The sequence below is a fragment of the Tachyglossus aculeatus genome, chromosome 4 (assembly GCF_015852505.1).
Source record: "Tachyglossus aculeatus isolate mTacAcu1 chromosome 4, mTacAcu1.pri, whole genome shotgun sequence".
In the NCBI taxonomy this organism is placed as follows: Eukaryota; Metazoa; Chordata; class Mammalia; order Monotremata; family Tachyglossidae; genus Tachyglossus; species Tachyglossus aculeatus.
Genome location: NC_052069.1, coordinates 60,725,519 through 60,738,385, shown reverse-complemented (window position 1 = coordinate 60,738,385; position 12,867 = coordinate 60,725,519). Strand labels below are relative to the sequence as shown.

At 37.8% G+C, this 12,867-nt stretch overlaps 1 protein-coding gene across 8 annotated transcripts in view; it reads right to left on the bottom strand.

Moving 5' to 3' along the window:
- The window catches only part of NTNG1 (netrin G1), a 316,974-nt gene that overhangs the window by 60,674 nt on the left and 243,433 nt on the right, over positions 1–12,867 (bottom strand). For 3 of the 8 annotated variants that reach the window (XM_038746005.1, XM_038745999.1, XM_038746002.1), the window contains exons 6-7: positions 8,782–8,847; positions 6,446–6,505 (exon numbers count right to left, since the gene is read on the bottom strand). The exons of 3 other annotated variants lie outside the window; for them this stretch is intronic. In XM_038746005.1, the coding sequence (XP_038601933.1) occupies positions 6,446–6,505; positions 8,782–8,847 (126 nt within the window). The remainder of the gene's footprint in view (positions 1–6,445; positions 6,506–8,781; positions 8,848–12,867) is intronic. 2 more of the 8 variants (XM_038746000.1, XM_038746003.1) reach the window with 1 other exon arrangement.

Sequence of the window (12,867 nt, the reverse complement as noted above, 5' to 3'; positions counted from 1 at the left end):
GAAGGAAAACTAGATTGAGAAAAGAGAGAAGGAAGATGGCATTAGCCTACTTAACTCCCAGTGGCTTCCTTTTCCAACAAGGAGGTAAGAGCACCTTCCTGGAAGTGAGTAACTCTCTTTTCTGTCTCTTCTATTTCATTTGTGGGGACAACATAGCATAGTGAGTAGAGCACGGGCCTAGGAGTCAGAGGGTCATGGGTTCTAATCCCGGCTCTGCCACTTATCTTGTACGTGACCTTGGGCAAGTCATTTAACTGAGGTGCCTCAGTTACCTCATCTATAATAATAATAATAATGGTATTTGTTAAGCACGTACTATGTGCCAAGCACTGTTCTAAGTGCTGGGGTAGATACAAGGTAATCAGGTTGTCCCACATGGGGCTCACAGTCTTAATCCCCATTTTTCAGATGAGGCAACTGAGGTGCAGAGAAGTTAAGTGACTCGCCCAAAGTCACACAGCTGACAAGTAATGGGGAGGGAATTAGAACCCACGACCTCTGACTCCCAAGCCCAGGATCTTTCCGCTAAACCACGCTGCTTCTATAAATGGGGAGTGAGACTGTGAGGCACACGTGGGACAGGGATTGTGTCCAATTTATTTGCTTGTATCCACCCCTGAGCTTAATAATAATAATAATAATGTTGGTATTTGTTAAGCGCTTACTATGAGCAAAGCACTGTTCTAAGTGCTGGGGGGATACAAGGTGATCAGATTGTCCCACGTGGGGCTCACAGTCTTAATCCTCATTTTCCAGATGAGGGAACTGAGGCACAGAGAAGTGAAGTGACTTGCCCAAAGTCACACAGCTGACACGTGGCGGAGCCGGGATTTGAACCCATGACCTCTGACTCCAAAGCCCGGGCTCTTTTTCCACTGAGCCACGCTGCTTAGTATAGTACCTGGCACATAGTAAGCACTTAACAAATGCCGTAATTATTATTCACAATTTTCTTCTGCATATGGCAGAGATTACAATAATGCTACTATTTTTAAAGTTAAAATGTCCTATTTTTCCCATCTTCTGTACTTTTTCTTGCTTTTTTCCTCTATCTCTATTGTGGAATTTCTCTGTTGAAGTTATAAGGAGAGATATGCTTATCTTGCTTTGCTAAACACTAAGAAAAGTCTATAGGGTAGGTGACAAAGTTGTGTGTAATAACATTAAGAAGAAACCCCAGCTGTTTCATCATGAACCTCCATGGAATGGTGGTGCAAAAGGATGACTGTGAAATGTCTGCAAAAAAGAAGTTCCCCTATACTATCCTGACTTCTCTGTACAAAGCCAATATTAAATATCAACTCTTAAAATATATACCATATACCTAGGATGACACAATTCGCTTCTATGTTCTTTTTGACAAAAACACTGGCATCACCTTACCTGTTCTTGTCAGAATGTCACCACTGTTGCAGTGAAAAGTAAAGTTCACTTTGAAGCAACAGACCCCAGTAAATCCTGATCCTTCAGTAACATGACCACTTTCCTTTGACCATCTGAGGCAAACAGATTTCTAAGCAAGAAGTAGACTGGGAAACCATATTCTCAAACTGTGAAGACTGATCTACAGAGATGAAGGTGAGAAAGTCACTTCAACTAAAATGAGGAACATTTGTGAAGAAAGAATGAAAGTATAGGCTGAAACAAACTGATGGGGAACAGCTCCCCATTTCCTGCTTCAGTTCTCACTCCCCAGTTGGGGTGAGATCTCTGAGCTGTCTCAGTCCTCTAAGCTAAGGAATGGAGCATCTTAACCCTACTCTAATAGACTTACATTAAGTATGTAGATTCCTTTTCCTAGGGCTAATTCATAACTTAAAGGACAGAAACGTGGCCTAGTGGACAAAGCATGGGCCCAGAAGTACCTGTGTTCTAATCCCAGCTCTGTCACTTGTCTGATGTGTCACCTTGGGCAAGTCACTTAACTTCCCTGGGCTTCAGTTACCTCATCTGTAAAGTGGGGATTAACACTGTGAGCCGCACATGGGATATGGACCATGTCCAACCTGATTAACTTGTGTCTACCCCAGCCCTTAGTACAGTTCCTAAAAGCATTTAACAAATACCATTAACAAACAACAAATCCAGCCATCCTTAGAAAAATATGAAGTCTCTAGAGATTTGGTGATCAAGAGGCTAAGGTTGGTGTATGCAATTTAGTCATTAACTGCTATTGTTATTGAATTTGCTAAGTTCCAGCTATGGGGCAAGCAATGTACAAATTGCTGTGTGAAATTCACAGAGCAGGCACAGTCCCTATCCCACATGGGGTTTGTGATGCTGTGATGGTGTGACTTCATTCATTTGCAAAGGCTTAGCTGTAATATTAATAAAGATAGTATTTGTTAAGCACTTACTATGTACCAAGCACTGTTGTAAGCGCTGAGGTAGATACAAGGTAACCAGGTTGTTCCACGTGGGGCTCACAGTCTTAATCCCCATTTTACAAATGAGATAACTGAGGCACAAAGAGTTAAGTGACTTACCCAAAGTCACACTAGCTGACAAGTGGAACAGCCAGGATTATAGCCCACGACCTCTGACTCCCAAGCCTGAGCTCTTTCCACTGAGCCACACTGCTTCAGTCAATAATCAATAATCAGGTCCCGGGTGCTGTGATCATCAGAAGGTTGTACTTTGCTATACTGATACATTTATCACAAAAGTGTGTATCACTGTTTTCAACAGACCTTGTTTCAGCACAAAACAAATTTGGTTAAAAATGCCTCGTTGGAGAAGTAAGGGACTGGGTTACTATTATTGCTATTATTACTAGTAGTAGTAGTAGTAGTAGTGGTAATAATAATAATAATAATGGCATTTATTAAGCACTTACTATGTTCAAAGCACTGTTCTAAGCGCTGGGGAGGTTACAAGGTGATCAGGTTGTCCCACGTGGGACTCACAGTCTTAATCCCCATTTTACAGATGAGGTAACGGAGGCCCAGAGAAGTTAAGTGACTTGCCCAAAATCAAACAGCTGACAATTGGCGGAGCCGGGATTTGAACCCATGACCTCTGACTCCAAAGCCCAGGCTCTTTACCAGGTGGTGGTAGTGATAGCAGTATAGTAGTATTGTTATTTGTTAAGCATTTACTCTGTGTCAAGCACTGTTTTAAGCGCTGGGGTAGATGCAAATTAATCAGGTCAAACACAGTCCCTATACATAGGTTGACTTATGGGAGACTTTGGGTGGTGTAATAACTGATTTGCAGGAACTTAATAATACAGAGGAAGGGGGCATGTTTCCTTCTTATTGTATGCTTCTTATATGGGATTTCTCTCATCTATTCTTGGAATCTTGGAAACTGGTGTAATGGCATAATTTATAACCACTTATTTAGACAAGCTTGAAGTCAGAGGAAGATAGACTTTAAAAAAAGCAAAACATAATTTTTCCTCTGTGAAAGACCATGTTCAATTTTGGGTTCCATATTTTTCAAATGATAGGAAAGAAAGAAAGCAGAAAAATTGATACAATTGCAGAGGGGCATTTCAAAGAGTTGGCAAGTGTGATTAGCAGAAAGAAGCTTGGAGCGTTAACCCGGCCCTGAATGCTTATTTCTGAAATGGTTTAGAAATTAGTCCTGCTACAGTATAGAGAGGCCATTCCTATCAAAAACACAAGAGGAAAGTCATTACTTGTCAGACCAATGTTCTAGTCAGCTCTCTAAAAGAAGGGTAGGTAGAGTGGCTTTCTTTTTGGCATCCACCGTCATACATGGGTGGGTTAGTCCACCAACCTTTCCTGCCATAATTCAAAATGAAACTATTGTCCATGGTTTTACCTAGAAAGTCATTCCAGGCCAGAAGCTGAAAATTTAAACCTTTTCAATTCTAAAGTGGACTTTACGCAATATGGATTAGATCACATCCATTACTGTGTCTGACCTAATTATTTGTGTCCACCCCAGCACTTAGTAGAATGCTTGACACATAGTAAGTGCTTAAAAAGAAGCATTATTAATCCAAAATTCTAAAATCCATTGGATGTAATAACATTATCACATCTTATTAAATGTTCTTACGAATTTGGGAATTTATGATAACTCCCAGTGACTCCCAAATCTATCTTTCTCCCTATCAGCAATGTCACATTTTCTCTTGGATATAGGACCTCTCCAGGTAAATGTTCCACTGGTATCTTAAGTTCAATATTTCTACTACTGAATTTGTCATTTGTCATTTAATGAATTTGTCATTAAACCCACTCTTCTCTTCCTAACTTCCCCATATTGTCAAAAACACCAACAACCACCCAGTACCAGAAGCCTGCAACATTGGAACCATCCTCAATGCCTTTACTGTCTTCCCAGTCTTGTATTCAATCTTCTACCAAATTCAGTTGGTTCATCCTTCACAACATTTCCCACAAACAGCTACATTTCTCCACCAGGCATCAGTCTGCCCAAGCTCTTGACATATCCCAGATTACTGTATCTCCCCATCTCCAGTTATCTCACTTTCAAAGTATAAAGTCCTCAGGATTGACAGATGCTACCCAGAACTTGTAATCTGTCACAAATGAGGGTAAATGTGCTGATATTTCATTGCTAGGACCTGGGAGTTGAGCCTTAGTTTACAATAGTCTAAACAGTAGGTATCTATAAAAAGCAATAGAAATAGAAAATTTGAATCTCAACACACTGACATCAAACCTGAAGGCTTTTATAGCCAATATGATTGCATTCTCAAGGTCCAGAATGACAGTACAGATCCTACAGTAAGCAATAGTGTTTGGGAACAGAAGCAAAAACTTCTTTGCAAGGTTCTCTCCTTATCACTTGGGGAAGTTGTTTTGACTCTGCAGAAACATTGGAAAAAGATGATGCTGCCAAAGACTGAATTATCACAAACTGTTGCTAGGGAGAAGTTCTTCTGCATCTTAGATGATCTGGCCTAGGGCTGGAAGGTGACTGGGTCATCAAGACTGATGTCCAAAGTCACCAGACAGGCTACCTCAAAATCATGGCTTTTTCAGATATTTTTCCTGAGTTGGAACATACAGTCACCCTGTGTAGACATGGATGCGTTTACCTCTTGCCAGAGGAATGAAGGGCAGAAACTGTTTTACAGAAGACTTAGATAAACATCTCAGGCAAAAATGCTTCCCAAAAGACACTTTAAATCATCAGAGGATTGCTTTTCCTCAAGATGAAAAAGCTCTTTAGACCACCTTCACCTTCTTCTGTCTGCTGCCTATTTCTATCACAAGAAATTGCACTCCTGCTTTAGTCATCAAACTTGGCTATATTCACCCAATCAGGAGAACATCAAAGGCAAAGCTGTCATTGGTACAAGTACAGAATACTGCTGGAAATATTGGTCCATTGTTATATAGATGCATTTTCTTAGTTTCAAACCACCTTAAGTATTTCTTCTGCAGTATGCTTTGAACAGGTCTTGTTAATAGGCTTACTTAAAACTCATGTGTAATCATTTCCAGGATGTGGTTTGGGAAATATTGAAATGATCGCAGCTTCAATTGCTTCTCATTTCCTGACAAATATCTTCTCTTTTCCCTTAGACCACAAAAGGACAAATTCAATTTGCATTGGCCCCTTGGCAACAACTTGAATGATTCAATTAGAAAGGAAGGGCTCCTTATTTTTCTTGAACAGGTCAAAACAAGTTCATATTTTTGTTAATAAACATACTTATATTTAGTATATATTTCATGAAAGATGATGAATGCTTGGAAATAAAATTTGGCAAACAAGACAAACCTATCACTCACAGCACACATCGAGGAATGGAATGAAACAGACCAAAACCAGAAACTTTCACGTTTCCTGAAAAATCTTCAGATTCTGAAGGATAAATGCTAACTGGCCTGGGTTACGCATTGATAATAGACTGTCCTGCCATTTAAATAAAGCAATAGAACTTTATCATGTTTATCGAATAATACAATTATATAACAAAATGCATATAGATCACGGGTGCTCAGGTGAAATATAAACATTATGTGGAAGTATAAATTCAGTGCAATAGGATGCTTAATTGGAAGATGTTTCAATAGTTTTGGGAAGAATTAAGTAAACAATATGGCCCCCTACTAACCTTATCCCCCGAAATGCATAACTAAAACTGGCTGAATTGGGTTCCCTCATTTACATATGTAAATAAGGAATGGAATGAAAACTCCAGCATTCTTTCTCTAAACACAAATGAAATGGTTTGTTGTTCACTGTCACACATTAATCTTTCAGAAAACAAATGCTGCAGCATAGTTTGAATAAGCAAAAATCCTGGATGAAGTATATTCTGTTTTTCTTTATGGTTAACATTTGTGGAAGCACTTGATGCTTGTATTATCGTCAATAAACATGCCTCACTAATAAGCTGATGGGAACACTTCACAGATATTCCAGATTCATACAGTGTAATGTTTTCACAACACATAACACCATGAAATCACTGTATGAATCCAAGAATTCCTACCTCTCTTGTGGTTTGCAACTTGAACAGAAGAAACTGTTGACAAAGTTAATTTGGGAGCAACTGGATAGGTTTAAAAGAATGAACAGCAAATTAGAAAGTTACCACAGAGGAACAAAGAAGAAACTTTAAAAACTGTAATAATGTGTCATTGAGTTGTCAATCAATACATTTAAAAAGAAACTACCCCAAGGAAGTATTTGTAACTGTTGTTTCAAAAAACTAAAGTGATGATTGTCTGGAAGGATAAAATGTCACTTAGATGTTAGAATCCTAGACTCTGGTCTATTTAGGCAAAAAATATGAGGATTCATCAATTATTTGGCAATACAGCCAATATCTAGGGTCATTAAGTTGAAAATGTGTCTTCAATAGCGGAGGTATTTTGTATTCGGTTTAGTTGCTCCCTGCCTCAATTTTCTGCTTCATTTTATCCATGTAGATCAGGCTATCTTTAAGAAAGAACCCAAAGAGGTGCAAGTAAATACTAACCACTTCAAATTCTCTGAGATTTCACTCACACCTTAGGTGTGCTCAGCATCTCCTTGCATGAAATTGTTAATTTCTGTGCTTTTTTCTCTAGCTATTGAGGCTTTTAGGTATGGATTTCTCATGGAGAATAACATTTGCAGTCAAATTCGACCTCCCATCCTCTGCAGGCAGGTGTCTGACCTGGGAAACAGTGCCTGGGATGGGTAGCAGTGGGAAACGAAGCTACCCTCCACAAACACCCCTCGTTTGAATCTTAGAATGCAAGCTTGTACATTCTTACAAAGTTCCCTAAGGCAAAGAACAATAGTTTAAAAATGTCCAATTTGAAGGGTTTTGTTCTGTATGCCACTCAGGAGGAAAAAGAAAATGAATTAAATGTGGTTGTTTTGACTTTTCAATATGTAGTCTTTTACGGTTCAAGATACCCTGTGGTAGCATTTATTGAATGATAGTCGCTTAGGGGAGTACACTGAGAAGCAATCAGAGGAGATGCTGTGTTTTGCACATAGTAAGTGCTTAATAAATGCCATTATTATTATTATTATTATTTTATTTATTCAGAACTGAATAGAGCACCTAACTTTCCTCACTAAGTCCTACACAAATTGCCCCAATAGGCACAGAGCTCAATCTGAATTTCTTTAGTGCTTAGTACAGTGCTTTGCACATAGTAAGCACTTAACAAATACCATCATCATTATTATTATTATTCAACCTACACTTGCTTAATCTTGTTAGAACAATTTCAGCTGATGATTAGGATAATTACATTTATTAGTTAGCTACATATCTGGAACAATCTCAATTTCATCACTTTGATCAAGGCCTGAAACTACGGTCTTTCCAATTTAACTCTTCAACAAACTGATAATACATTTTGTTTAGCTTAGCTTCTCCCTTTTGGTCATTTCTTTCCCTCACTGATAAGCTCATTAGAGCTTACAAGGAACATCCTGTTTATAACCAAGACAGACTGAAGGACAAAGATGGGCAAAGCATGTTTTTTTGAAAGTGGGGAAAGAGACAAAGATGGGTAGACAAAGCAAGAACAGCTTCATTTCATTGAGGGCTTTTGAAACCTGACCGTAAATTTTGAATGCATCTTTATATTTTATTACTGAGTTTTTCCTTCATGTGGCAATCATCACAATTAGTTGATAATATTTTATGATTGATTGGGATTTGGAGGCAGAAGTATCACTCTCTGGATGCAAGACAGACTTCCATCAATTTTATAGGAATGTTCATTTTTGAGTTTAAAAATCTGGTAACATGGGCATTGTGCCTGTGGTAAACTGGAACGAGAACAAAATTCTAAGAAAAAAATTCCTGACATTACTAAAAGAAATACAGGCGGCCAGGGCTATGGGATATTCCCAGAGTAGAGCTGAACGCTGATGAATTCAGAACACAAGCTGTGCAAACAGTCAGATAACTAAAAAACAAATCAAAGGAAAGAGACATTAATAAATGATTCTGATGAAGACAGCAGACACCTCTGGCACTCACAGTGCTTGAACTTCTAATACAAACTAGGATGGCTCCACCATTCCAGATATCTCCAGGGATTGAGAGTCAGTGCAAATTCCTAGAAGCACCACTAACTTTTATGTCAGCATTGGTTGTTTTGCTTTCCTCTCACAATAGTGCTTCTAATGTCCAAGTCTGATATTGGAAAAATATTTAGTTTATGAGTATTTCTAAGATTGGCTTTTTGAAGGAACGTTGCTAATAAATGCCAGGAGCAAAACAAGTGGGATTTAATGCCCCCAACCCCAGGACAGGTGGGCTTTTATGAAAGCAACTTAAGTGATTTTTAGTTCAGTAGGAATATTTCAGAATCCTACCTTGCTTTGGATTAGATACATCAAGGGAAGAAATATTCGGCCATATCCTATTAAACTTTGAAGGAACTGCACACATCAAAAAAAAAAAATTAGGATTTGTTATTTTCATCTGCAGTTAAATTATGCTTGTTCTGAACAGAAAGTTGTATGGACAAAAACATAAACCACAGACAATTACTACTTATATATGATGCATTGAAACAATATGTGACTCCAACACTGTACAAGAACAAGCAATTCATTGATGATTTACAAAACACTGAATGGACATTACATATAAGCCTCTTAATGAATAAATTATTTGTTTTCTTCAGAGTTGGAATAGGACCAGCTGCAAAGAAGTGATTTTATCTATAAAAATAACCAAGATGGAGTTCAGTGGTTCAACCATTGAATAACATTGGTGCCTAAAATAGGATGATAACATTTCAGAGATACTTCTCTGAATATTTCATTTTTTGGCTATTTTCATTCACAGAGATAAATTCAAATACTTACAGATACATTAGTCCCTCGCAAGCCAGACTCTTTAGGTTGTTTGCAGTATAAGCTAAAGTAAATTGTAAATAGCTCATCTTCCACACTGCTATTTCCATATTTATACTTTTTCAATATTTGTAAAAAGGTTTCTAAAAATAAAATTCTGGGCTGGCTGGTTGTAAGGAGATTATTCCAAAGCACTTCAGGAAGTATGGTTGTATTTCCTTGAAAAGCTTTGATTTTAGTATGAATTTTTGGACTATCTGGTTAAATTCCAAAATCAAGATTTTCCCATTTTAGAAGTTATTCCATTGTTCCCCTCAGATCCACCAATATCTAAAAAGTGTGTAGAAGTAGCCATTTTAAAAGTGCTTTAACGTTACAGTTGCCAATGAGAAAAAAGCTTTACCATGTTTGAGATTTTTCCTTGTCTCATATTTACTTTCATAATATCTGAACTATTGCAAGAGCTACATGACATTTATTAAACAATCCTTCTAGAGATATAGATAATATTCAAAAACACTACACTAATTAACATTAAAGCAGTATTAAGCTACGTAACTATCCTATCACACAACTAATGAAGTATGTCAAAGAAGGTCATCTTTGAAGTTAATTTCAACTTCCAAGGAGAATCTTGCTCATATTATTAAATGTTCTAATATATGGGATATAGATCTGACTCAGAATTAAGAAATACTGTCATCACTGTTCATTTCTCCAAATCAACTCTTAATGTACTAAATTCCTTATCTATCTGAAATAGAATCGGATTTTAGGCTCTTGGAGTGAGAAACATCTCTCTCTCTCTCTAAATATATATGTATATATATATTTTATTTTTTGATTGTTATTGATCATGTGAGTGAAGATTTTCCTCTTTTTTACAAGTCTCTTCTCAGAGAGAATTAAGTACATTGCCAATTAACAGATCCTTTAGATTATTAGAAATGAAGACTGTAACTAAACAGCTGCGTAATTAGTAGAACTTTATTCTGTGAAGGACTGTGTAACCAGTGTAATTTTCTTCACATTGTTTGAAGGTTTCTTCTTTACAGGATGTTGGGGAGCTATTGTTTTTCAGATGCTTCCAATGTTTGGTCAAATTGAGAAAGAATAACTTCTGCCCCTCCTCTTTCCTCCAAGTGTCAAGATAGCTCAAAAACAAAAGTATGCTTCATCCAGGAATGATAAGACTCTTTGTTTGGAATATCCTTTCACCATAAAGCCTTTACTCTACTGGGAGGTGGTATAATCTTATTGTGTGGTTGCATTTTATTCTCTGAACATATGTTGAAGCCCAAAAGGAACCCAGAAAATTGCCAAGTAATACTAAACATAAATATTTTATTATTCTGAGATATCCGATTCATCCTTCCTATACTGATTTTGAAATCTGTTTCATTTTATGTTAACATGATACACCCAGGGGTTACATGAGACACTTTTGTAAACTGCATTAACAGTTTCAGTTTGCTGAATTTGATGAAATTATCATTTTGTTGCATTAAATAATGCCCCTGTGGCTTGAACAATTTAACTTGGTTTCATCTCAATAACAAGGACAATTGGGATTAAGTATGCATTCTCTGTGAAAGAGAAAATCATTATCCTTAACTCAAGAGATTTTGGCATATAATATCTGAAGAAGGCCTTTTCGATGTTAGTTTAGAAAAGTTGGTGTTAAAGCAAATAGATGGACCATTCTAGGATAAGGCAACCCAATACAAGAGGGTCATTCAGCTACAAACATGTAAAAAGTATTTATTTTTGAGATCCTTTGTGCTAGGGACAGAACTCAGTCATTCACTTTAGGGTTCTGTTAGTTTTAGAGCTAAGCATATTAGCTGAATGGATGAATTCTGCAGGTCTTAAACCATTTCACCCCCACCCCCTGCCTTAGAGAAAATGAAAAACCCAAGCAGATGTAGTAAGGCAGTGAAAACCTCACCCAGTGGTGACAGTAAGGGCTGCCCTGAGCTGCTGGATAGACTGAAAAAAGATAATGTTTTGGGAAAATGGTTAAGGAGGTGATCCTTTTAAACAACTTTCAAATCAGAAGATTTTCATCAAGTGAAACCTGTCGTGTGCTCAGTTCGGTTTAGAAAAGATCAAGGAATATTTTATTGGGTCAAAGAAGGGTAAGCAATTTGGACCTGTATCGTCTGACATTCTCAAATGTTACTGTGGTAAGGTACTCTCGTATTTGTTATTTCAATTCATAACAGATCGTCAAAATATTAGGTTACCGCAGAGAGGTGTCCATCTTATGCATAATGCAGTATTGAACTTTGATCTTTGATGATGAGCAACTTCAAATATTAGTTCCCAGTTTCTGTTAGTCTAGCTACACTTGGGCATGACAGATTTTTCTAGCTGTGGGGTTTATTTTTCTGCCATTTTTATTACTGCAGAACAATTTTCCTTAGAAATAGCATTGAGAGACTAAGAAATCAGTGTATGGAAACAAAGCAGCAGCATAGCCTTGTGGACAGAACACAGGCCTGGGAGTAAGAGGACCTGGGTTCTAATCCCTGCTCTGTCGCTTGTCTGCTGTGTGATCTTGGGCAAATCACTTCACATCTCTGTGCATCTAGACAGTAAGATCGCTGTAGACTGTGAGCTCGTCCCTCTAATCTGTAAGCTCACTGTGGGTAGCAAATGTGACTGTTTTTTTTTTTGTACTATACTCTCCCAAATGCTTAGTAAAGTGCTCTGCACACAATGAACACTCAATGAATACAACTGAATGAATGAATCAGTTACCTAATCTGTAAAATGGGGATTAAGACTGGGTCCCATATTGGACATGGACCATGTGCAACCTGATTAACACGTATCTCCCTCACTGCTTAGTACAGTGCTTGGCATATAGGAAACGCTTAACAAATACCATTAAAAATGCCCCCAAAACACTTGATGTACATATTCATGAATCTTAAGTTTGAATAAACTGGTCTATAGCACCTCAAATGCAAGTCTAAAAAACAGTTCTTTACTGCTTAGTGAAGAAGGAGGTTGTAAAAGATTAGTAACTGTCTCCACAAAACTGAATACCTTAGGGGAAAATCATAATTTCCCCTCCCCACTGTGTACTAAAACAGAGAACTAGAAGCCAGGAGATGCTGCTTCTTAACCCATCTTTTCCACTTGCTTCCTAGGTGACCTGGAGCTTGTCACTTAACTTCTCTGGGCCTTAGTTTCATCCTCTGTAAAAATGGGATCAAATAACTTTCTCCCTCCACCTTGGACTTTGGCAGAGACTTTGTCTGTTCTTGTGTTTAACCTACCCCAGCACTGTCATAATAAGTGCTTAGTAAATATGACAAATATATGCTTAAGAATGTCAACTTCTGCATTCATTAAAACAAAAAGAGCATGGCTCAAGGGTTACCTCCAACTATCTTTGGCCAACTTGGGTCATTTCTATGTATATGTAGGCAGGCTAGGAGGCTTTAGTACCCTCCAGAAATATTTCAAGCCCTCTGGAAGCTTTGCCAATGGAGAGGCCGGAAGGAGTTATTTTTTCTAGAATTTCAACCAGCAGGGAAAATCCTAAAAGCTGCCATTCCCAGGGTCCTCTCCTACCAGCACTGCAGAAAC